At 43.9% G+C, this 26,338-nt stretch overlaps 1 protein-coding gene and 1 long non-coding RNA gene across 7 annotated transcripts in view; both read left to right on the forward strand.

The window, feature by feature from the left end:
• The window catches only part of SLC38A6 (solute carrier family 38 member 6), a 46,197-nt gene extending 36,011 nt beyond the window's left edge, over positions 1–10,186 (forward strand). For 4 of the 5 annotated variants that reach the window (XM_069783210.1, XM_069783213.1, XM_069783211.1 and 1 more), the window contains exons 13-16: positions 1,723–1,847; positions 2,719–2,863; positions 2,993–3,087; positions 4,245–10,186. In XM_069783210.1, coding sequence (XP_069639311.1) covers positions 1,723–1,847; positions 2,719–2,863; positions 2,993–3,087; positions 4,245–4,325 — 446 coding nt within the window. In that variant the 3' untranslated portion in view covers positions 4,326–10,186. The remainder of the gene's footprint in view (positions 1–1,722; positions 1,848–2,718; positions 2,864–2,992; positions 3,088–4,244) is intronic. The other variant, XM_069783215.1, reaches the window with a different exon arrangement.
• Positions 10,187–14,825: 4,639 nt separating this feature from the next.
• LOC138685392 (uncharacterized) lies at positions 14,826–25,307 on the forward strand. Of its 2 annotated transcripts, XR_011324611.1 has the most exons (4): positions 14,826–21,285; positions 22,504–22,688; positions 23,436–23,698; positions 24,177–25,307. It is a non-coding gene; the product is annotated as an uncharacterized lncRNA (long non-coding RNA). The 2 variants fall into 2 exon arrangements; XR_011324610.1 differs by having other exon boundaries at positions 23,436–25,307.
• The last annotated feature ends 1,031 nt before the right edge of the window (positions 25,308–26,338 follow it).

A 26,338-nucleotide genomic window follows, 5' to 3' on the forward strand; every position in this document is an offset into this window, starting at 1 on the left:
GGATGACCATCTGTCTCCAGATGAGATCTCAACCAGAAGTACAAAAAAAAAAAAGGGAAAAAGAAAAATGGTAGTAGTCCTAGAAACCATCCCAGTTCCTGCTACCTTCACTGCCATGATTTCTTTGGGACAAGACTCTGTCTTGACTGTAGACTTTTAGTCTGTTTCACTGTGAGCATTTCTGGTTTTCTGCAAGCCTGATTTATTTTTGTAACTCTTAGACCCCAAGAGCCTAAAACACTGGAACCAACAGTGGATGACTGTAAGAGATTTATCCCCCACCCCATCCCAGCCCTTGCAAGCTTCTTCTCCTTTTTTCACTTTTTGGTTGTCTTGTTTAACTTATGTCTTTAAATAGAGAGAATCTGTTCATTGTTCCTAAAACACTGATCTGAGAAAATATAAAATATTTTATTTTAAATTGAAAACAAAAGAAGAGCTTCCTCTTTGAAATGAGGTATGCTTTATCTTTCTGTGATTCAGATGGTTTATTGTTTTCTGTGAATTTGAAATGTCATACAGCAACTAGACTTCGGTGGAAATTTTGGTCCATTCTGAAGTCCAAAAAAGCACAGAGTCAAAGTATGCCAAAAAAAAAAAAAAAGTCAGGGTAGCAGATCGCTTTTGGGGCTCTGACTTTTGCTGTTAACTTAGTGAAAATTTTCACCTTAAAAGGACAGAAGTCAAAAGCGAAGGATTCATCACTGATTCATCACTTTCTGTCCAACTTCTGCCTTGAATAGCACAGAAGTAACACTTACAATGGTATATGCGTGGTATACAGTACTATAGTTAATTCCACAACAGAGTTGGTTTTGCAAAGCTAAATATGCATGTGGTGGATAGCACACGAGATTCCTACTGCTGAAGGAAACAGAGCTGTCATTTGAAAGTGTGTGGCCTGGCTGGGTGCGGTGCCAGTGCAGTCCAGTCCTCTGTTATTCTCTGGGTGCTGTAAGAATCCAAACTGACAGCCTTCAGGTGTCCTTGCGTTGCACTTGTCTACTCATTTGGCATAGGGAAAAATCAGTCTCAATTGTCAATAGTTTTGTTGTTCTTTTTTTTTCTTTTTTTTTTTTTTTGAAATAAGAGATCTCTTTTAGAAGTATAACTAATGCTAGTTATCATTCTCCATGTCAATATATCCTTCTCCATAGTAATATATTGCTAACTATAGACAGTAAAAGCACATAACGCTAGCATAGTTTTGAACATTTCTTTCTTCCTTTAAATTAGAATTGCAGCTTTTCTTTCAAATAATGCAATTTTACCTTGCATATGACTTAATGTTTCTGGGACAAAAAAAGGAAATGCAATTCAGACAATTTAGCAAAATTAATTTGTTTCTGGCTTCTAGTTCAACCAAAAGAATCTAGTTTTGACTGTTTCAGACACATAGAATGAGTTTTACCGTAACTTGGCTTCATGTCATATCATCTTTCTTTTCAATGCTTCCTGCTTCAGATTTGTATCTTCTCTTTAAGTAGCTTTGACTTCAGCAGAGGCTTTACAGAGACTCGCCTCCTGAAGTTTTTTTTCTGTTTTCTCAAGGTTATGTATCCTAGTGTATCAGTAATGCCAAAGTGATGCTTATCTGCAACCCCTCTCGACTCCACGTTAGTCACAACCAAATTGATCAATTTGAATGTAAGCTTAATATGCGTTGCTAATTATCTTAGTTGTCAAATGATTAACAAAGCAATTAATTTTTCTTGTTTTCAGACAAAGTGGACTCTGAATTGTTACAAGGTTACAGCAGGTACCTGCCACATGATACTGTCATCATGACTGTTAAAGTAGCCATACTGTTTGCTGTGCTTTTGACAGTCCCTCTAATCCATTTCCCAGTAAGTACTCCTAAACGTTTTAAAGCTGGCAATAAGCAATGGTAACTCTAATACTTTGCAGACTGCAATATTTGAGTCACATCTAGTCTTGTGTATCTTACTCACTTGTCAAGTGATTGATCAAAGACCACATATTTGCATATGTTCCATGAGAGCTCCAAAATAACAGCTAACCACTGAGCTAATTTGTGCTCTTGAGACAGATTTCAGATTAAAACTAGCCCACAGCATTGTTTTTAATTTAGAGAATTCAGAACTTCTAAAGTTTATTTAGTTTGATCTCCCCCCCCCCCCCCCCCCCGCCTTAAATTGAGTTTTGCTGACTTGGTTTTTCCTTTCTACGTGCACGCACCCACACGCAAACACACTTATACTTGAAAACTTAATTTAATTGTAAATTAAAAACACATACTGACCTATTTCACCAAAAAACTGCTACTTTAGTTTATCAATACCATGGTGGAACTGAAAATTCATTCAGTTAGGACCAAAAAATATTGTGCATGCAAAACTATGTATATAGAAGTAGTGTATAGATTATGTATCAGCTGGCAACATGCTGACATTTGCTACCACACATGCTCAAAGAGACAAAGCATTATCCCCCAGACCTTCTTTTGTCCCTGCAAAAAAGGAGTAATTCCTTAAGACTAATGGCCATGTGAAAAATACTGCTTTAATACTAAAGTAAACTCTATGCTACAGAAAGATGAAACATTTAACTATTACTAAATTTTTTGCATTTTGATTTTTAAAATGTTCTTTCACATCTGGAATTATGTAATTCTTAAGTTTATGAAATTGAGATAAGATTAAAATATATGTATATGTATGTATTTACCCATGCAATGTTTCTCTTCATATTATGTAGGCAAGGAAAGCTGTATTGATGGTATTTTTCTCTCATCTTCCTGTGTCGTGGATTTGCCATATCCTTGTCACTTTAACACTGAATACAGTTGTTGTTTTGTTTGCAATGTACGTGCCAGACATTAAAAATGTATTTGGAGTAGTTGGTAAGTTGTTGTGGTTGTTGGTTTGTTTTGTTTTTTTTTTTTAACTTTTCTTCAAAAAATTCAATATTATGATAAGCTAATGTACTTCAATCTTGCTCTAAGTAAAATCTTACTTTCTATTTTTTAAAGGTTCAACCACATCAACATGTTTACTTTTTGTATATCCTGGACTATTTTACCTTAAACTTAGCAGAGAGGACTTTTTATCACCACAGAAACTTGGGGTATGCTTTTTTCCATGTGTGCTAATCATATTTAAACAGTCTCATTTTAGATGCATCTTAATACACTGTAGAGCATGTAAAATGAGGGGCAAAGTTCTTGTTTTCATTGCAGTTCACAAAATCTGTGAGCATTTTCTTTTATCCGTCATGATAGCTCTACTCTTTCTGAAACACCTTCTTCACAAGAGATTTTTGACTAGCAGTATGTCCGTATGCCGGACCGTTGATCTGAATACATGCTTTTCCCTATAGTTTTCAGATGTTGACTTTTAATCCAATTTCTCCTCAGTTTTTACACATTATTCTGATGTTGTCTGGGCAGCTGGGACAAAGCCAAATGGCATTTAAGTGAAACAGTGTTTATGCTTGTTTTCTATGTAAGCCTTCTCAAAACCATCTTTTTTTTTTCTTTTTTTCTCCTCTTCATGGTTTCTCTTACAGTGTAGTAGGTTAAGTTCTAGCAGGAATTTGTGCAGTCCCCTGCTTTTTGCACTGTAACTGTCTTCGTTTTAACCACTGTGAAGCAGAGCTACTTCATGACAGTGGTTACCATGCTGACAAACTGTTTATACATAGTCCTTCTGCTGTTCTTATGATTCATAGGGCTGCTCTTGTATTGATTAAATAGGGAATCTGAAAGAAAATGTAATAATGGTGCTCTCTGACCATTAAAGTCTTCACTTGTTCCAACAGATTTGGGGCCTTGTTATAAATCAGCAAGCTACTGTCTCTTGAACTGTAGTTTTATTATCATCTGGCTATTCAAAAATGTAAAGAATCCATTGTAGCTTTAATTATATTCAAGTAAAATACAAATTTAGTTTCTTAATTTGCTCAGAGCTGTAAAGGGTAAATGTTTTGGGTTTTGGTTTGTTGTTGTTTTTTTTCTTTTTTTTCTTTTTGGCAGATGGATAGTGTGAGCAAGCAAACCAGACTGCTCTGAGAGTTTCCAGTGAAACTATCCCAGAGCAGGCTTAGTTTAGTTTCCCCCTAAGCAGATACCTTGTGTTTGAAGGCTGAGTAATTTGAAACATTAAAGATTATTTTAAAAGACAGTATTTAAACCAGTTCTTACAGTTTTTCATCATAAGCCTTAGAAATATAAAATGGTTCCTTTAGTTAAACATTAATTTTTGCTTTTCTTTCTTTCTTCACAGGCATGTGCATTGGTTATTTTTGGCATTTGTGTTGGCCTTCTCAGTTTAGTTCTAATAATTTTCAATTGGATTGATCAATAACAGCCTATTGTCACTGTCTGAACTGAGCTTCAGAAGGACAGCAAGAACCAGAGACATGTCAAAACTACTGAAATGAGTGCTGAAGATCCTAAAGAAAACACTGACCAAAGCTGTCTATGGAAGAAATAATGCTCTTTTTTACTGTGTTAGTGATGTTCCTCCTTTAATCTTGAGTCGCTCTCTTCAGTTATTGGACAATTAGTCTTTGCCATTCTAAAATATTAGTTTTTAATGGTGGAATCATGACAGGTACGAAGGTCTCTTGAGAATTTCTGCAGTGCAAAAATGGTTTAGTGCACATGGTGAACAAAAGCAGAACCTTGAAATAACTTCTCTTTTGAAGATAATGAGGTGGATGGATAGTACATCAATCATGATGTGCATATTGTGATGTGTGCATTTAGGATAATGCACACATTATCCTAAACCGTGAAAGACTCCTATTGCTTTATAATTTCCAAAATTTCAGCCAGTTCATATTAAGAACTTCCTGATTCCAACTGTTTACTGTAATTTATTCTAACATGGATCCAGAAACCAACTGCCTTAGCCCAGTTTAATGGGCACGTCATGATTTTTGTTAATTTTTTTTTTTTTAAGTAGAGTTTTTATACCTCGGTATACTTGAATCATACTGAAGTCATTTTTAAATTAGAAGGCTTTGGCCATCTAGCATAATAGCTTTTAGTAGCACTAGGAATTTTGCAGTTAATAATAGACATTTTTCAATTAATATTTGCTTTTGAATATTATTCAATGTACCTCAGTATTCCTCCAAGTGAAAGACTTTTTTCTTTTTCTCTCTTATTCCCATTTTTACAAGTGTTTCATATTTGAAATAGAGTGTTTCTATATTTTATGTACTGCTGTGTGTCAGAGAAGGTTTGGGTTTGAAAGGTGAAATTCTGCCTCTGTTGAAGACAAAGGAAATTTTACGTTCATGGAACCTTAATTTTACCTCGGATCTCTATAAACTTCCATGTACCCTTTTATAATTCCTTTTTTTTTTTTTCTTTTTCTGCCTAAATGAAATGTGAATGCAATTTTCAACAGCAACTGGGCTCTGTTAAATATGGTATTGAGTGTCCACCACGAAAGTTCCTTGCATTAGTAGAATGAAAGTGGCTGATATTGTGGTAAGGTTTTTAAAATTTGTTTCTATCGGATGGGATCTGATGTCTTTAAAATAGCCTAATCTCTTCAGACACTTTATGCCCTAAGGAAGCTAAGCCTCCACAGAAATGGCTTGTGTAAGGTTAAGAAATGAGACCTCAGCATCAAATGGCAAGATTCAGAGAGTGGGAAAGTTCTTCATTATTTCCAGATGCAATATTTCTTTTAATTTAGCTTAGCACTTTTACATCTGAGAAGTGGAATAAGACACAAGTGAATCATAGCGAAGTAATACATTTATGTAATATGAAAGCAATGAGTAAGTGACATTTGAATAAATTTTTCTTCCATAAGGTGCACAGTTAGCAAATGTAGTTGACTATTGCTAGAAAGTCCTGCTGAGACAGCTCTGTTAATATGTTGACTTAGCCCCAGAGCCTGGTATTTCTAGCTTCTTAGCAGTGGGTCTGTGCTATTAACCTTTTTAATTATGTCACATTGGATTTGGAAAATGCTGATTGATGTGCCAACTTTTACATAACCCTGATTGAATGTGCTTGATCCTCACCTGTCTAATAGGGAGGAACAGCAAATAGCAGAGTTGGAATCACCTTCTCTATTCCTGAGTTGACAAACTAGGATTTCTCATGCCCACAGATCACTTGGCTCTCTCAGAATCCGTAAGATACTTTTCATTTTTGACAGATGGCCTGAAGGCACCCAGGTGGTGCAGCTTGGTCCTCCTTTTTGCCTGGGGAATATTCTTCTACTTAATATGGAAGTAGACGTGTACAGTGAGGCCTGGGAACTAACTCGGAAGTTTTGGTAGGATCCCAAAGAAAAGGATCCCTGGAAAAGACTGCAGTTATCTTTTATTATAAAGCTTCTAGGAGAGGTTTCATGACACAAGTTGAGCCATCTAATAGTTTGTCAGTACCAGAAACAGCATGTCCACTCTTGGCCAGAAGTTCACAACTACTTCTGTGGCACTGGCAGTGGCTCCTGGTCAGGGTGTTTAACTAGCAGAAAACCAATATGACCACGAGATGTGACCTGTTATCTGCCAAAAAAAAAATGAACTGAGTGAGCTCACATAGGGCACAAGAAAAGTGAGGGGGGTGGCAGGAGTGGGACCACCTTTTTGAGCAGCAGCAGCCATTAGATAGCACATTTTTCTCTTAAAACCTCACACTTTGTCCAGCAGTTCTGCTTCAGCAGGTTAAAGCGTGTATGTGCACGTAGGGGATGGCTCTAACTTGAGAGGTCTCTGGCCTCCTTTGATCAAGGGATCGATCAGACTTTCTCAGCATTGTGTATTAATGGTTGAGGCTCCCCATCTTGCCTTTATTCTTGCAGCTCCCCCAGCTTGTTTTAACTCTTGATAACCAGATGTAGCTGCCTTCCTGCCTGTGGCTACCCTCTAATAGCTGCGTTTCACAGGCTTTGTTACACTACAGGGATTCAGCCACTCAGGGTATTTCTGGCAATAGTGTAAAAAGCTAAATATTTACCTTATAAAAGTGTACCTTGAGAAAGCAATGACAGCTGTACATCAGGAAATGATTTTCTGTTTGATTGAAGCAAAACATTTTAGGAAAACAGGAGACCTTGCATTCATGTGAATGAACTGTAGGGGTTTTTCAGACACTAGAATTTAGGAGGAATATTAATTAGAAATTTTATGGAAATTGATTCTCATTTTTCACACGCTCTTGTACCATACTGGTGAGTAATACTCGTAATCACTGCAGTCACTTTATTTTAAACTCTAACCATCAAGACTTAATACTGAAGACTTAGATTATCTGTGAATGTGCAGAAAGTTGGCAAAGTTTTGCTTAGCTTCTGCTCTTTCCTCCTCCCCCGGAAAAAGCTGAGGCTTGCCCTGCACTGTAATGCTCTGCGTGTACACAGGCAGTTGGATTGGCGTGCATCATCTTAAAAAATGTAACTGAGAAAATACCTGAAATACAGTGTTAATTTTGCAGTTGATTCCTGTAATGCCACGGAAATCACTACATTATTGTTTTTAATCCCTGAGTATTATCCTGAATAGCCAGGCTATTAACTAACTATCCAAATAGGTAGACTTTGGAATGATGAATACCAGTGTATGAAGTTAATACTTGGTGAGGATGAATGGAAGTAATTCGCACCTCTGCTGGAGCTCTATTACATTTTGGCTGTGGTGCAGAAAGGATAGCAGCACAGGGGGTTACAGAATGTGTGTTATCTTTCATCTGAAAAAAGAGTTAGAAATACTGCTACTTTTAAGTTTCTGTGATACATAACTTGAAATACGGAGAGAGGGAGAGGGCAGAAAGAGAAAGACCTTCTGTTTCCAAATTTAGAAAAAGGTATGAGCGTTTTCCACAATGAAAAAGCACAGTAAGGACACTATTTTATCCTTTGCATCTCCCACAGACTGTTCTAATGTTGTGTCTGCAAAGGTTTCACTACAGTTGTGCACTAGCATGAATTTTTTGAGCAAAACAGGCCTCCAGTCTGGAACTCTGCTCACTCACATGTTGCAAAATATATTTTTTCTTTATTCTTGTATACAGATTTTTTTTTCCCCTGAATTTCCAGGTTTAGAAATTTCAGTGGTTCTGCTTTATTACCTGTAGTTAGCATTTTCCAACCTTCTTTTCTGGAGACTTGATGGGAATGGATGAAGGGGCCCACAGCATTTCTGAACTCACTTGGAAAGGTTGCCTTTCCCCAACTGAGCAAGAACAACAATGTAAGGGATGAGAATTAATTGGTTACCTTTGATTTGTTTTCTCTCTTTCTCCTATTTCCATTCCTTGTCCATTGGAAGGCTGCTCAAATTTCAGATGGACTGCAGTAAGCTGGGTGTGGAGAGTGTCTCCTGTAAGCAGCATTGCAGGAACAAGTGCTGCAAAACAAAAGAGCTCCAAACCTGCCTTTGTATTGTGGCAAATGCTCGTGTTTTATTGCCATGTTTCTAAGCAGTTTGTATCTTAATATATTGATTTTCATGGCAATAAGCATGTTTAAATTTCTCTCTTGTGTCCCTGTATAGTGAAAATCGAGACACTGTGAAACTGTCCTGTCCTCTCTCTGTCCCTCCTTTCACCTTCCCCTTCACTTCAGTTTTGTGTTAATACCAGTTACATGGCACTGAGCAGGAATGTGCTGTTAGCTGGACAGTCTGAGTGATCATTAGGAGGAGTGCAGCCTGGGCGAGAGGGTATGGATCAGGGAAAGCACCGCTTTATCCATGCCCTGCGGGCTTGATTTTCACCGAGTGTGCACTGCTGCACCGCACTGAAGGTCAATGCTAGACATGGGCAGACCTTGTTGGTGTGCCCATCTTGTCTGATCTTGTAAGAATTTTGTCTCGAAACATGGAGACATCTTAACTTTGCAACATAGGAAGACTGTGCAGATTTAAAGTTCGTAAATAATTGTGTCGTGTAATATACTCGAGGTGCCATATTTCCTACCCTTGCAATCCTCCTAATGAGGATGAAAACATGATGGTATAATGGGATCTGTCTGACTGAGGTGCCAGGGCAAATGTTAAATCCTTGAGCAGCTTGTAAGCACATTGTCTGCATGAGAGAGAATATGGACTTGTACTTTTATTACTCTATTTCTCATGCTGCACAAGGTATAATTTTGGTATGGATCTGGAAGTCAGTGCTCCAATGACTTTAGTCCATGGAGGCTGCAAGGACACAGAGGACCTGTCAGTCCACACTTGCCTCTTTTGAGGCTCCATAGGCATCTCCTCAAGCCAGAAGTAGAGCAGGGTTATGGAACTATGTGGGTATTTTGCCTGACCCAATATGGCCAGCTCATTTAAAATAAATTCCTAAAATTAGTTTTGAGGATTATTTGTGAAGAATATGAAATGCTTTCATGAGCATCAGCCGATGTGCATTCAGCATTGCATGTGATAAACAGAAGTATGTCTGTTCTGGATAGAAATATCAATGATGTCCCCACTACCGCGGAGCCGTACCTCTCTGGCAGGCCAGCTCCTGAGCCCTTACTGAGCCAAAGGGAGATTCAGAGTCCTGCCAGTTCAGCAGCCTGGGCTCTTCATGTGGCTGACACTGATATTTCTGTAAAAAGTAGAGAGAGATGGACATATTTACCGATGCATCACTACAAATACTTTAAGATTATTCAACTTGTTTCCAAATGTCCCTACTTAAGGAGATGAAAATTAATATTCTTCTTTCTATAGTGGGCATCCTAATGTGCTCTCTAACTTTCTGTAACTAAAGATTGAAATTCAGATCAGTCCAGGAGCTAAAGTAACATGGATTGTTGTAGAACTCCTTTCCCAATTAGATTTAATTTAACACTTTACCTGAAATTGTTGGTTTACAGTTGACTTTCGTCTTGAAAGCATTAGTTGTAGTTGCTCTGCATGCTGAAAAACCTTTGGACATGTTTACTGCTCCTTCCTAATGACTGCTGGTGGGAGAGAATTTTCAGTATTACAAAAGTGCTGCCTAATTTCTACAGTTTGTGGTGGTGGTTTTGGTATTTGTGTTTCAGTAGTGATCATTCAACCACGCTTCATGTGGAATTGGAATTCTTAAAAGAAATTAAGAATTATCTGTATGTAAAAATTGCCTAGCTCATGTCAAACCTGTAAGTTGTACAACAGATTTCCTATTTTGAGTTCTCCCTCCCTCAGATTCCCTATGGAACAGCCAGGACATGTTCCAAAAAAATCAGAAAATAAAGAACAGTACTTGCGTAACTCATGCGATTGTCATCTTTGCTTTGTGCGTAACGTGCCTGCTTAGTGAAATAACTAAGCGTTGTCATCTCTGCAGTTAGTTTCTGACGTGCAGTGGTGTTGCTGCTGGGCCCAGCTCAGGCGGCAGCATCACTTTCACCTGGGAAGGGTGTTCTTAAAAGTCATTCCTGGTTTGGTGGTGGTAGCATATTTGTGCACTTACAAGTGTTCTCCTTCCTCCGCATAGTTGTGTGTGATCCCTGCTCTGTTCTGCAGGCGATGTCTTGCAGCACCCGGCTTGAAATGGATGTGGGACATGGTCCGGAAAGCTGTTATGAATTGTTCCTCCTGGACCCGTCTACTCTTGGTGCTTGATTTTACCCTTTGAACTATGCTCTCCAAAACACAAAGGATGCAAAAAATAACTTATCCAGCGAGAAGTGCAGTTGATGTCCTCTCAGGTATTGGTTTCATTGACAGCAAACCTGCCTCTTCTGCGCTGTTCTGCTCCCCTCTATAAAACAAGAGGCAGCAGAAGAGATCCTGGAGGCTGTAGCCGTGCGGCGTGCCGCCCTGAGCCAGTGCTGCCTCCAGGCTGTGGGCAGTGGGTGCCCGGCTGGCCTGGCAGTGCAAAACAGGGTGAAAAAACTGCAAAACAGGGTGAAAAACTGCTCATGGAAACCCCTTTGGGAAGGGCCACCTTGTGCAGCAAGGTGAGGGGCAGCCGGGGAAGACGAAACATTTCGTTGCGGGGTAGTAACAAGAGGGATGATGGCTGCCATGGAGCAGGGATGCGCTTTTTGGCTATAAATTGTGGTCCTCTAATAGCTGTGACTGACAACCTGTGAGCACAGCTCCAAGCGCTTTGCAAGGTCTAAGGGAGTCCTGAATAGAAGCGAAAAATGGAAAAACCTCATTATTGTGCTGCTGGCTCGATTCCAGAGCTGTCTGAATGCTCACACACATGGAAATGTGTATCAGCAAATTTGTGTTTACTTTATAACATTTGCCCCAGCTAGAACCGGTACCAAATGGCAAAACCCCCGGCTTTTTCAAGTGCGATGCAGAATTTGGTTTTGCACTGCACCAGCTGCTCGTACCTGTTTTTGTTGCAGAGTGGGTCCTGTCTGTGCTTGGCATGTCTCTTGCCTCCAGCATCGCTGCTCGCATGTCGGTGGTTTATACAGCAGCCACATGACACCAGGCAGCTCTCCGCACCTGGTTTAAATTTAAAGCTCATTTGCACATGATGTCACACTTTTATTGTCAGCCCAGCGAAGGTCAAGACAGTTCATTTTGGGAAGGTTTGCATTGTTGAGCCTTTATGGTGCTGCCATTAATGCCTTCACCATCTGACTTACGTTTCAGTTTTCTGGCATGATGTAATCGAAGGCACTAGATTTATATGACGGATGGGGAGGCTGGTGCGGTGGCTAATCGGCCCGGGTTGCAGAACTACTTTTCTGAAGACCGAGGGTGGAAATTACTGCTCCATGCATCGTGGCCAGAGGAGAGTTAATGAGCCCTGGAAGCTCGGGGCTGTCGTTACAGGCCGTTGCCTTTCAGGAGCCCAGTCTCGTGGCTCCATCGACTGGAGTGGGACAGTGTTCCGGGGAGCCTGGTCTCTCCACCCTCCCAGGTAGCTCTGCTTGATAATGGGATTTACACACAGGGATGGAGAAAAGATTTGGGATGTGGTTATGACAGTGCAGAACCCACAGGGCTGGAGTCAAGGGCCATGAAAATCTCAGGCCTTATTCTCGCCTCCTCCAGTGACGCTCTGCTGTTTCATTTTGTGTGTCGGTCCGGAAGCGGGGCTTTAGCGTAACGTTTCCCCAGCTGGGTTTGTGCAGCTCGTGGCTGTGAATCTCCTATAGGAAGGGTTTAAGTCGCCTGTGTATTTTATAGCTTTTTACAGGTCTGGCACTGGGGATAGTTGGTAGGACGTGTGTTTAGAGTTTTGCTTCGAGATTTTGATGAACAGCTTCCATCCCTGTTAAAGGGAGAAGTGGCTGAATTCGTGCTTTTTGTTGTCCACAGTTTCCCTCTCTAAATATATAAATCGATGTTTGATCCTTCAGGCGTAAGCTTTGAAGAGCTTGAGAGGTGAGACAGAATCATGTTCGTGTTGGTGGCTACCAGATGCGGATGCAGAGACAGCCTGGGCAGAAGCTGTGCCGAGGGGCTACCTGTTAACCTCTGTGTGTCTGGCATTGGGGAGAACTTCTGAAATGACATCAAGCTCCTCCTCTTCGTCCGTTTTCATTACCAGTCACTGCGCAGTCATAGGGGCCCGTCTGGAGGCTCCCTCACCCCTGGGCTTGGGGTGGGGGTGCAGGGGGATTTGCTCACTGACCAGGTGCTGACCAAGTTCTTCAGGGCTTGGAGTTCGGAGGTGCAGAGAGCTAGAGGTGAAATCCCACGTGGTACATAAGGGATGCATACGGAAGGTCTGTCTGGAGGTGACTTTGCTCAAACAGGGAGAGCTGAGGTTACTGGAAAGCATCTGAGACTCAACACTTCCATAGTCCATTCCTCCACCCGGACTCCAGAGGTGGGTTATAGCCTTTGCTGCCCTTTTGATGTTGTTTTGATGTTGTGATTTGTCTCAAAGAAGATATGTGGAATTTATGCCCCAGCCATTGCTGCATCTTCAGGACTTTGGTTCTTCTATCCCTCCTGGACGTGCACTTTTCTGACGAGCGGTGCAGCACAGCGAGGTGCTGCTTGCAGACTGTGACTTGCCAGGCACTAGTAGTAAGGAAAGGTGGAGTGAAGAGCTAAAAGCCCTTTCGTTATATCAGTTGATATTTATTCATAAACTCTGCCACGTGAAAGTGTGCTGCTTTGGGTTTGGAGGGCACTGAGACCGGTGAAGTGCAAGCAGAGTCATTCCCATGGCACTTTGGGGTTGCTGGCTGTTACTACAGCACGTCCCTTCCCAAGGGTTGGAAAGGGTTCGAGGTGGGGATGAGTAAGACCAGCCTCAGCTGTTACACAAGCAATGATACCGTCAAGGGCAACCAGGCCTCTTGCACAACGTGATCACCAGATGGGATTAGGGGGAAAGGTCCACATCTTGGGGGATGGCATTGCACAATGAGGTGCACCCCATGAGGTCCACGATGCTCCCTGGCAGCCACAGAGGGACAGGGAGCTGCATGGATATGGTCATTTTTAATGCTCATCAGAGTGTTGCTGCTGGAGCCAGCTCCAAAATTGTTGTTGAAATGGTACAGTTTTCCTTTTGGTATTTGCTGGCACACTTTCTGCTGCTGTTTACAAGTCGTTTCTTCTGGAACTGCCTGAGCAACGGGAACATTCGTCTGGTCCTTTTCCAAAGGGAGATTACTCGAATGATGGTGGAGAGACATTGTCTCAGCCTGGCTGCCAAATGTTAGTTGAAGACGTCTGTCTTGCCATTCCTTAATCTGACAGTTCAATTTGGTGGGTCGGAAGCCAAGGAATGATGTTTCCCCAGGGGATGCAAAGCCCCAGGCTGGAGATACATAGAAACCATGGACAGATATAATTTTTTTTCCCCCACAAATTCTGAAAGTCGATATTTGTCCTTCCATCCACTGAAGCCATTCCACCAGGGCAGGGGCCTTGTGTTTGCCACGTCTTGTCTAAACAAGGCCTTTCCCTTTGAGCAGAGGTGTCACCGCACATTCTCCAGCATGCTGAGAAGGGGGAAATATTTGGCTTGAGTGCTTCCTCACCACCCCTCACTCCCTCGCCGGGCTAGAATACAAACACAAGGGCTTTAGGGGTCCCGGGAGAGGCCAAGTAAAATTCCTTGCTTTGAAATGAACCTTAATGCTGAGAAATCAAGTCTTTTAAAAATGTAATGCTAAGCACAGCATTTCACTAGGCATAAAGAAACTCCACGTACGTTAGTGTTTTGATAGCTCAGCGTTATCCGTTAGGCTCCAGCATTTCAGATTCAGGGGACTGTGGAGGCGATCTATCGAATGGTGATTTTGAGAGTTTTGAGGTTTTTGTGTAAGTTTTAGCCCCAGCTTTGACTTACAGGGTTTGTGTCTCCTGGCTTCAAGGAGAGTTGGATTGGTCCTTTGAAGCTGTTTTCTTTAGGGATCTTTCTACTGTGAAAGGGTAGCAGAGCAGCCTTGGCCATATAAATCAATTTGGAATTGACTTATAAAGTGCTTAATTTGCCTTCTATTAAAATTCCTTGTCTTCTCTCCAGTCCCTACAGCTCGCTGTTAAATGAGCTCTTGGGAAGCTGGGAATTGAAGTCCCTTTCTGTGCTGCAGAGGGAACGCGCTTGACTGGGAAAGTCTAAAAAGCGGAGTCCGATGGAAGTGTTTAGGAGCCTAAATGCCAGAGGCTTTCAATAAAGCCTGAATCTTCAGGATCCAGCCCCTAAAGACGGGCTCCCTTTGCCCAGCCTGGGCTCTGGCACAACTGAGCTGGTCCTGGAGTGGCTGCAGAACTGTTGTAGGTTGCTCCAACTGCAGAGAGGCCAAGGCTAAAGATCACCAAGGCAAAGGGATTGCCCGGCCCTGCTGTCCCCCCCCTGGGGCAGGAGGAAGGTAGCCGAGAGTGGAGGGGAGGAGGGAGCAAGGGGAGAGGAAGGATTTGTTGGGTTGCCTCTTGAAACTGTGTTTTGCTGACCCGGCACAGAGTGTGGCACCATCCCTGCTGTGCAGGGGCTCTGCAGGGCTGGGATGGGGACATCACCCCCCGTGTCCCACCTAGCCGGCATCTCCCTGTGATGGTTGCCTGCTCTGCCCTCACCCCCCACGATGGCCGTGGTGACCCATCTTGCAGCCTCATCCTCCGCCTTCAAGGAAACCAGAGGAGAGCCTAAGGTCAAAGCCTGTCACTCAGCCCCTTCTGAGCTGGCCATAAACACAACTGCCTGTCCCTGAGGGTCTAAAAAAGTCACGGGAGGTGCCTCAGTGGGTGGGAGATGCTCCCAGCGCCAGCACGGCACCTCCCAGGCTGCTTTACCAAAATGACTCCACCAGCGTTGGCACCGGGATTATTTAACCACTGTCACTTCTGGGACCAGGCAAAATTGTTCATCACAGCCCCCTGCGACGGGCATGTTGCACGGGCACAGCAGCCGCAGGCTTCGTTGCTGCATCCCAGCAGCTCCAGCCGGTTTGGTGTCTGCTGAGCTTCACTGAGCCAAAACTTCAGCGAGCGGCTGCAGGAGCTGCCTCCCACCCGGCCTCGGTGTTGGGACACGCGTGGGGCTCAGGGCTGGGGTGGTGAGAGCACGAGGGACTGGGACCGGTGCCCAGGACGGCTCTGCAGGCTGCTCACCCCCAGGCAAGAGGTCTTGGAGCAAAGTAAACCTTATTTCTAACTTTCTTTCACCATGTGGTTAACATTAGTTGCTGCCAATAGTGATAAGCAAAACTTAACTTCAATGGGGGCCATTGCAGTAAATGTTTTGACACTTCCCACCCAGGCTGATCTGTTTGAAGACTCATCTTTTCTGGTTTAATTGGAACCGCAGAAATGCCCAGCTTGCTGGAAACATTTTTTAAAATGAGCTCAGAAAGCAGCAAGTGTCGTTACCAGGAGCTGCTGAGCAAACACACAGTTTAATAGCACAACCCTTTTTGCTTCTATTCTCTGCAAAAAAAGGTTGAAACACAAGGAGTGGAGAGAGCAATTTGCTGAACCTGCATATCTATTTTTACTCCCCTGCTCCCTAATGTTCCTAGAATAAATTTTTTAGCACACAGCAGGGTAGGAAAAAAATAGTGCTGATGGCATCTCTGCTATCCCCATTGTGCTGCGAGGAAAGAGGGCAGCTGCTTTGCTGACCTGTCACTTGCATAAACCCGCATTCCAGGTACAGAGGCCATTTGCTCATCAGCGTTTGTTTGACGAAATGGCCACCGGTGTTTATATATAGATCCTGCCTGTCCTGCCAAGTTGTCTTAAATTCTTGTAAGTTGAATGAAAGTTGGAGGGGATGGGAGAGGATCCGCTTGAAAAATAGAGCCGCTAATCTGCTGGTGTCTCTGGGAGAGCCTGCCGGGATGTCCCGTCACCCCTGGGGCTCCGAGCATCCGCGGGCATCCCGCTGGGAGAGGGAAGCAGGTGCTGCCTCCGCGCCGGCCCGGGGCTGTGGGTTGCTCCACAGAGACTGCGGACACTGCCGGGCTGCCAGGGGCTTGAGCGATGAGGGAAAGTTGGGAGGAATATTTATAGCTTGCCTCAGCGCCGGGCCTGGAGGGGGGTGATCGCCATCCCGGGGATGTGAAGGGTCCAAGTGTTCAGGGCAGCTTCCCAAGGACAGCGGGACACAGGGACCGGGAGCACAAATGTCCCAACAGTAAGGCCAGGGGGTCTGCAGCGCGGTCCTCCGCACCCTGCCGGGGTGAGCCCCCAACCCCTCTATCGACATTAGATGCTGGGCAGCCGCCCTCTTGTTTATCATCTAAGCTGTTTTTGAGAATTGCATGGTTTGCCTTGGATTGTGCTGCTTTGGTTATGCCAAAAAACCTCGGCAAAACAAAGCTTGTTTCGAGGTAGGAAAACGTTGCCCTGGCCCGCAGCATCGTCATGGTGGGAAAAGCCCAAAGCAGCTCTGACCCCACAGCCGGGCCTACATCTGCCCCTGGGCATCTGCTGTCTTCCCCTGGAGATTTTGGGAGGTGACCAACAGGGACTGGATTTGATGTTGGTTCTTGTGTCTGCCTCATCTAAATAATTATTTTTTTTCTTTCTGAAATGCTATGAACATTTAGCGTAGTTTTCACCCTTCCTTGAATGGAACAGATTATGTTTATCTCCATCAGAATTCAAGTATCTGCCTGATACTTCATTAATGGCACTGATGTGGATTTTTTTTTTTCCCTAAGTGATCCTGTGTCTGTGCCAAAATCTGACTCCAGAGTCTCTGGGTAAGCAGCAGAACTGTGCTATGTCGCCAATTTTCACTGCTTTGGTATGAATTAGCAATACCTGATACTCATACAGAGGCTTCAGGCTCTAAGGTTGTGCCAGCAGACAGAATTTCATCTTTGAAAAGAAAAATCCTTCTACTTCTTGTGATTGTAGAGCAGGTCTGGGACGTAAAGCACAGCGAAGGCATGCTCAAGGCATCATTGTGAAAAACCTCATGGCGTTTTAACGCCAGCTCATGAGCAGGGTGTAGGGCTGACTCAGGGGCTTGAATGCTTGGATCTGGCGATGCCCTTAGCAGGTCTTTCAGCTTCATTTATAGATGAGCTTTTGAAGGATGAGCCAGTGAGGACAAGAGAGGTGGATGGCTTCAGCTCACCCTGCAGGGCATGGAATTACAGCAGGTCCTTCAATAAAGAAGGGAACGAGGTCCTGGCCAGAGCTAAGTGCATCCCTTCTGCTGCTTGCAGGGAGGGGTGTGTGTGTGTGTGTCTCCTCTGACAGAGGAAAGATGCTAAAGCTGCTTCTCCATGGTGATGCCGGGGGATGTGTGGTTGGTTTTTTTGGGGTTAGGGAAGATGAACACCAGATGACTTTCCAGAGGCTGGTTCCACAGTACACATGCCCTCAGCAGCCACTGCCTGTGAGCAGTGAGGTTTTGTTCCTCAAACTTGACTTTGTTTGCTGCATGGGGATTATTTGACTCTCCAGTGATACATGCCTTGTTTGGTTTGGTTTTTTTTGGCCAGCTCTGCTGGCAACTTTTCATTCCTCCCAAGGATATCGGTGCTGGAGACATTCAGCTGACAAAATTCCCTGTCTGTCCCCACGCACGGATGTGGGCCAGGCACCTGTCTGCCCCGAGATTCCCCCAGCGTACGCATCTCCGGGAGCCACGGCTTTGTTCCTTGGGGAAGTCTGACTTTGATTTCAGCTCAGATGAATTCCTCCCTTCCTCCTCCTCGGACTGCCACGCCCAGCGCCGAGACCGGCCAGGTCTGGAAACCCTGGGCAGATATATCTGAGCTATCAAAATCCACACCAAACTATGAGTCCTGTTGCCTTTGCCGCTTTCTGCAGTGAAATTTGACAGCTGTATGCACCAACGGGCCTCTTCAGTGTTCCCCTGCAGTGGAGACCCAGTACCTGCTGAAGTGGGCACATGGTTCCCTTGAGTTTGGCCATGGTTGGTCTTCATCCTGGTAGAGGTAGGTTGCCACACTGTGGATGTATCTTGCTTTTCTCCAGTCTGCCCAGCCTTGCAGTAAACTCTGATATTGTTAAAAATGTGGCTAAAAAGTTCATGTTCTATTTTTTTTTAAGCCTCATAACTCGCTCAGCTTCCTCCACTGTATTCAGAGGTACTTCTCTGGGCACTTTTCATGTTGATCCACGCTGATGAATAACAGACCTCTGTAAGATCTGCTGGTTGGTGGGGAGAGTCTTCTGCCATTCTGCTTGCCCCCAGGATTCGAGGAAATGTTACCCAGATCTTTCTGAAACGTTTGGCTTTTTGTAAAGACTTACATCAAAAATTTTCAAACCCAGAAGAAAAATTTCCCAAATATCCCAGGTAACACCCATGGAAGATGGATGGAAGTTTCTCTTGAACTAGTAGTACACTACTGGTCAGATATTGCTGCTCCTGCGATGCCAAGAGTAGCTGGTACTGTTGCTGGGACAGTAGGACCAGGGTGTCCTTGATATGTCTGCTTTGCTCAAAATTCCTTAGATGTCTGCACTGGTATCTGCGTCTTAAATTATTTTGAGAGATTCCCAGTAAATTTCATAGAAGTTGTCTTTTATTAGTTAAAATGCAACTAAGTAATAACCTTTCATGACGTGGCCTCAGGTAAAACCACTGCTGCAGTTTGCCTAAGCTACTACATTTGCAAGAAAGACCCAGGTTTGCATTATGCTTCTAGTAAATTTTTTTCTATCAGCCAATATTGTGAAGCCAAAAGCACCAACTGCACAAGTCTCTGCTCACAGCACGAGTGAGTCTTGGTGGGAAACAGGATTTCAAGGATGACTTTGAGGCATGTTTTAGCCTTTAGTGACGATGACTAAAGTTGTTCTTTGACCACTCCATCCTGATGTCGCTCCTGCAGAGCACAGCATGGATCATAGCGTGGCCAGTGCAGCCTCTTAGCCTGGCATGGGATGTTTGGCACCGAAACCCCTGGAAACCCCCACACCTACATCCCCTTGTGCATCTAGGATGGAGTTTGGCTGTACCTGTATATTCCCATCGATAACATGGGAATGAGAGCAGGTCTCCCTCTGACAGGATGCCTTTGCTTGAAGGAGGGTGTGCTCTTGGGCTGCAGCAGCCTTCAGAGCCCTGGGAAGGGACGCCCTCTTCAAGGTCCTCCTGCATCGAGGATGGGGAACATGCACCACTGAGAAATATTGCAAATGCTACTGAATACTGCCAGCGATGTCTGTGCTGTTTGGTGGGATTCTTTTGCTGCAACTTCAGCATGAACCATTAGCTTTGTCTTAAAAAAAACATAAAAATACCTCCATATCTTCAAAAATGTCTATGTCCTTTCAAACATCACTTTCTGAACTGTCCACAACTTTCTGAACTGTCCACCTAGAAAGAAATTTGGTTTGTTCTTTGGTGCTCTTTCTTTGTCCAGCTGTGAGCCGCTCCCATGTAAGCTGCTGGGGCAGGAAGGTCGAGGTTTGCTTTTGTTCCAGGTCAGGCACATTTACCACGTAACCTTGATGGGGGAATAGCTCCCCTGAAATCGCAGAGTTTGCTAATAGATGAACACTTTGTACATAGGTGCTGTGGTGAAGGTGGTGCCCTGCAACTGGCTTGTTTAGCGCAATAAAAATATATTGGGTTCCTAAGATCTTGACCAATGGGTTTGGGAAACAGATGATTGATTCACACAGCTGAGAAACAGGGATTGTAATGTGTTTTGCCAGAGGACCAGTTTGACGGATGAGTTCATTTAAGGATTATGCTATAGATAGAGCTGTTGACAGAATGAATTTGTTTTTATTTTTCATCAGTAGGTATAACACAAAGCAGAACTAATTGAAAGTAGTTTCCTTGTGGCATCTGGTTGTGTTTCTTGCTTTAAGTCTTTCACACGCTGTAAAATTACACCAAGGGCTTTTCTTCACTTCCATTTGCTTTCCAAGTTTTCCATCACTGCATTTCAAATGGGTTCCCAGTGTGTCGGACATGTTAAGAAATTGCAGACTACACAAGAAATGGAGCCAGGCCATCATTTCTGCTCATTGCACAAATGTTTTGGTGCACATCACAAATCCACGCCTTGAGCAGACGCGCCAAGGTGTCCTCACCTTAGGGCTGATGGCAAATCCGAAACCTGAATGCCCTTCCAGATATTTTTGATGGCATTTTAAACTGTGACCTGTGCTAAATATCATTCCAATGTGGACTGATCTCTTTCTGTGTAAGGCCGAAACCTGGAAGGTGATTATGTTTACCCAAGGAGGTGTTCTGAGGTTGAAGGAAGGTGTTAAGTTCTGCAAATAGCTTTTCCAAGCAGCCAGAGAGAACGAATCCTGGTGTTTCTTCAGGGATTTGGCTCGCTGCATTCATTGCCCTCCCGGCTGGGCTGCTATTGCCTGCCTGGCTCAGGTTGGGTGATTGCTGTCTGTGACCGCTGCGGGAACTGCACCGGAATCTCTGAGCTGAGATCATGCAGGCTGCTGGGGCAGAAAACTGGACTCTGTGGTTCAAACCCATCCTACAAATTTGATCTGTGGGTTTTGGCTTGGGTTTTTTTTCTCTCTTTCTTTTCCAGTTGTGGTCAAATAAGAGTTTTCCAGAGCTGACTCACATAGGGCCAAAGAACAGGAATGCAGCAAGCACAGCGGCGTCTGCCAAACTGACGGACTCGCGATCGCAAGCGAGAAAATACCCCTGGGTCTCTGCCACCGAGTCACATACCTGAGGAGAACAGTCCATGTGATTTCAGGATTACATTGCAGGCTAAATTCTAGCCTTCACTTGGCCTCAGACCTGAACTTTAAGCACCAGCCAAAACATAATTCAAATTTGAACACCGGCTATTAGTCTATCTCGTCTTCTGCTCATCATATGTGCAGTCATTCAACAGAAGCTGAAATGTATTTTCTGTGCCAAGAGCCGTTGGTTTCCAAACAACTACATCAGCGTGGTGAGTGATGGAGTTTCCATCAACTGCTGTAGGCCAAATGCAGTCATCTGAATTCAGGTCTTGGCAGGTACGGAAACTTGGAGTTGTCAATGACTTTTATATGAAATTGTACTTAATTACGATTTCTCATTCTGTGCTTTAGTTCTGTTAAAGCTTTTGGAAATGCAGATGAATGGGAGCTTTTTATCTCTTAGCTAGTGAGATTTTCTGTTCTTTAATTGACCTTTAAAATAATTTAGTCCGGGCTTGGATCTGGGTTAAATATAGCTTGTTATTTTCACTCCGAGTATGTAATACATGAAAGAACCTAGGTATCCTTTGAATGTGTTTTGACAAGCGCCCTGTCTGTGTGCAGGTATGTATTTATAAACATTTGCGCTGTGTGTATTAAAATGACACTTCCAAAATCAAGTATTTTCTCACCCATAGAAAAATACTTGTACAAAATGTAGTGTTAGGTTTCCAAAAAATGGGCAGTTCAGAGAGTAAGACACTTGTGGAAAGAAGCTAGCAAGGAGGGGACATGGATTGAGCTCTTGGTATTTATGAAGTGAATATGGAGCTGTTAGTCACTTTATCCCATAAAACCAGGACTAGATGGTGCCTGAAGAAATTGCCCAAGAGCAAGCTCAAAGCAAGCAGAAGGAACCACTTTTCTAACAGGCTTCATGGCACTGCAGGATGCCTCGCTAGTGATGTTGTGGTGGCTAAAACTTTCAAAGGGTAGGATTAAACAAACTCAGGGAAAACAGCACAAACAGTGCCTATTCCCTGCAGAAGCCGTATGGATACAACATCTTCAGAAGACCCTGAACTACTGTGGGCTAGAAGCTGGCTGGGTGTGGGACAACTGCTCTTCCCTTTCTGATACCTGTTTCCAAAGCATTTATTACTGACTACGGTCAGAGATGAGATGCTGAGCTCCTGTTCTTATTAAATATGATCACTCTTATCTCCTTGATATGAAAAGCCCATGAATTCAAAGGAACTACTGCCTGCAAAACAGAAGCAAGATCCCAAAAGCTTCTTGCCCCCGATCCCTTGCCTAAGGCTGATTTGAGTTCAAAAAAAGAACAACAGAAAAAGGGAGAATAAATTCAAAGTATTTGGCAGCAGTTTACTCTGTGTTTTCCAGACACAAACTCTCTCTCCCTTGACCTGCTCTTCCCTCTTCTTCCTAATAGTAGAGACACCCCACCCAACCTGGGACCCCACATCTTTCCATATTACATAGCTGGGAAATACTTAACTGATTTCTTTTTTTTCCCTGTACCTGTTACTTCAGCTTCCACTTTTAGAGACCAGAGGCCAAACCAGCGTGAAGAGGAATCACGAATACCGGTCTCCAGCAATGCCAGCCCGCAGTGTTTTGAATGCGTTGACTAAAGAGTTCTGGGGACAGTGCTTTGAGCATGGATGAGGTCTTTGCTTCAGTGATGGTCGTTGTCCTGCAGATTGCTCTGCTGGAAGGTTTGTTCAAGCAGATGCTTCTTCGAACAGCACTGCATGCAAGTGTGTATCTTGGTGGCGTTAAAATGGGGCGGGGGGAGGTCTGGACCTGGGTGGGGAGATTAAGATATTTATGCCTCTTTGAGAGATGTTGCTGGGGTAGTAGGATAGTGTAATAAAACCTGGTATTAGCTAGTGAGACTTTAGGCACAGTCACGCTTGTACAGTCTTGTAGTTTATAGGAATAGGGCCAGATTCCTGTAAGCAGATAAATCCTCTGCTGGTGCTCACCATTTCTGATGTTTGAGGAGCCACCAGGAAACCACCTGGGCAGCAGCATGTCAATACTCAGCCAGTGCATATTTGCATACTGTGTAAATGCAGTTATCTGGAACCAATTCTTCCCTCGTGGGCCGTTGCTCCCTGGGGAAAAAAAAAAAAAAGCTGTTGAATCTAATCCATAAACCAAAAAACTGTCTGGGGGACCCAAGTCCTACATAGTGGAGGAATCCTCTGGTTCTGAAAGAGCGAATGGGTTTGAGTGGTGGCAGTGCCAGGACTGACGACTTTCTCACTCCTCTAAAAGTCAGTACAAGAGACAATCTGGCTAACACAGGAGGAGATGCCTACCCAGGGAGCTGGTCCTTGTGTGCTGGCCCACTCTTTCCTTGAGCAGGAACCGCTTGCAAAGAACTTGAGACTGAGTGGAATCGGATTGAATGTAACTTCACATACCCACATTCTTCCTACCTGTCTTTTATCTCCCAGCCGTCACTCCTCATCTCGTGTTTGATACTGGAACAAAGCCCCGTCTTTTCTTGTTCAAGGCTAATACCTGAAGCCGCAGCCTCCCCAAGGAGCTGGCTCAGGTTCATCATTACGCCGCTGTTTGTGTAGCCATTTACACCCAGATTCCTACTCCATTGCACAGTGTGTATTTCTCAGATTGGTGTAAATGAGTGTCTGGTGTAGACCAGCATCATGTCTGCTCCGCTTCCTACTGCCTGGTCTTCTCCAGAATGAAAGACTTGGTAAGCAGAGCTCCAGGGACCTTTCACTGCTCTTACCCTTTCCCTTGCCATCAGGGTGGGACAGTGCAAAAAGATCAACACAAGTCCAGAAACCATTGCTGCAGCAGTGAGAGCGAAGATGGATGTATCACATGCATTCTTTGGGAGGGAAAAGGGATGGAGGGAAAAGGTAAAAATGGCCCATTCTCAGAGACTAAAACATAACCTCCGGTCCTCTCACCTGACAGCCTGTGATCAGTCATCAAACTCCCTCCTATAACTGCTGCTGCCACTTTTCAGGGGGTGGAAAGCCCCATTAGCTCAGACCTATCAGTGCCACTTGGCAGCTGTGGTGATTTATGGCAGAAAAGACTCATCATCTGCAACTGTCAAGGCTCCAACTTCATTTGAAATACTTCTGCTCCTCCAGATGATTTACTGCTCAAGCACAAGGTGGTAATTTTATCTCTTTTTTTTCTTCCCCCTTTGCCCACGACAGACTGGATCCCACGCACAATCCCCTTCCAGAGCGACGGTGTCAAACGAGCGAGATGAAAGCGGCTCCATTTTTCACAAGCCCTTCTGAGCGGTCTGCTGGAAGACGACTGCATAGCCAATTGCCGTGTCCATTTTGCTGGCACCTCCAGCATTTTATGCGGTGTCTGAATCTCAGCAGGCACCTCACGCGTGCTAATGGCTTTGCGAGTCAGCCAATCAATTGGTTATTTACGGCAGGCATGTCTCAAAACTGCCGGGTCAAGTTTTCCTACCCTGATGTATTTTGTTCAGAGGAACACATAAATCCTCTCCTGCATTTGCAGCTTAAACCTCCTCAGTGTGAAGCCAGTGGGTTAAAGTTTCCAGCGATAGTAGCGAACTTTATTTTAAAGGGTTGTTCTCCTGACTCTTAGGGACTTGGGCACTTTGTCTGAGTCATGAATCAGTTCACACTGTAAGATTTATAGGCATTAAGCTCTCTTTTTGGTGTCCTTTAACTCCGGAGTTTGAAGTCAAAACCAAGGAAATTGAGACCTCTCCACTGTTCCAGTGTTTTTCTGTTTAAGGTGCTCTTCTTAAAAGTCATGATGACATCTTAATTAGGTGCTCTGAAGTGAGATGCAAGAAGGCGTGCAGAATTCCTGTACTTGCAGAGTTTGATCCCATGGCTCCAAAATTCATAAGCTCATTCATGGGAGGATGAAGCGCTTGCATAAATTGAACTCTGGATTTCATTATCAAGCCTCTAAAGACCATAATGCTCCCGTTATTTGGAGCTGCCTATGTCTAGGTGCTACAGCAATATGATTCAAAGTTAACCAGACGACTTCCCAATCTTGAAGACTTCCCAATCTTGAAGACTTCCCAATCTTGAAGACTTTTAAACTCTAGCCCCAAGGAACAACTATTTATAGCAACAACCACTATGCGCAAAGGGCATTCAGTCAATCAGAAAGCGTGGGGTAATTCCTGGGCACACTGTGCAAGTGGATGAGACAGGATCACAGTCATCTTTCTGTTCAGCCTATAGTGGTATCTTTTCAACATATGTGCATGTTTAGAAGTGAAAAAAATGTCCATTGTAAAATCAAGTGAGGGAAATTAAAATAAACCAAGTTTCTAAAGCCACAAACACTGTGCTATGTTTCAGTGATTTGAACAATAAATTGCTCACAAAAGGAAACTAACTGTTAATGACACAAAGTGGAGATTTCATTTGGTCTCGTGTCAGAAAATAAGCATTTTTCCCATTAGGATGTAAGCAATCTTGTAACTGATAACATACTGCAAACATACCTTCAGCTTTCAACATTTCTAGAACCTGGAAAAGATAATCTTACAAATCAAAGCTCTTCAAGTGGCCTTGCCCCCAACACTTAAAATTAAATCTAATTTAACCGATAATAAAAAAAATCTGCCAGTCAAAATTTGGACCAATCCACAAAATTCCGTGTAGATAAAACCAGGGGTATCTCTCTGTCTGTGGCTGGGATCCTGTGCAGAACAGTATGGGATTCATCATCTTCCTTTTCCCAGAGCTCTCAGAAGAAGTGACTGGACCGGCTGAACAGTGATGACCCAGTTGTAAAGGTAAGGACAAACATGACAACATGAATCCAGCCCTAGAGTTAATGTTTCTTCTTTCAGTCTTTCACGGAAACAAACTCAGTACCTGCCAGAGACCCTTGAACTTTCTCAGTGCTACAGCCCACGCAAGGTGGCCTCTCTCATTCTCAGACGTCATGGACTTTTCCAGCCCTTCCCGACCTTCCAAGGTAGTGATTTATGGACCTTGCCTCCCAAGGAATAAGTTCAAATCTTGACATTGAGTCTTCCAGCCCACACGGGACTATTTGGGTGACAGCAGCACATGAGAACAGGTCTAAGGCCCCCAGCCTTGCTCCAGGGAGGGTCAACCCCACGCTCGGCACGCAGCCTGCTCTGAAGGGACCATCAGCTCCGGGGTTTCTCTGGAGGAGAGGAGGAGGACTGAATTTTTGGAGTTAGCTTAAAAGGTACTGAAATTGTGTGGACCACCAGTTGCCATGTGATGGAGTTACATGCATTCATTTAGGTCCATGCTCTGGGAATGATGAAGGCCCATGTCCTTCATGGCATTGAGGATGACTTCTGCTGGCGAGAGGAACGATTTCCACCTAAGAT

The sequence above is a fragment of the Haliaeetus albicilla genome, chromosome 5, assembly GCF_947461875.1.
Source record: "Haliaeetus albicilla chromosome 5, bHalAlb1.1, whole genome shotgun sequence".
NCBI lineage: Eukaryota > Metazoa > Chordata > Aves > Accipitriformes > Accipitridae > Haliaeetus > Haliaeetus albicilla.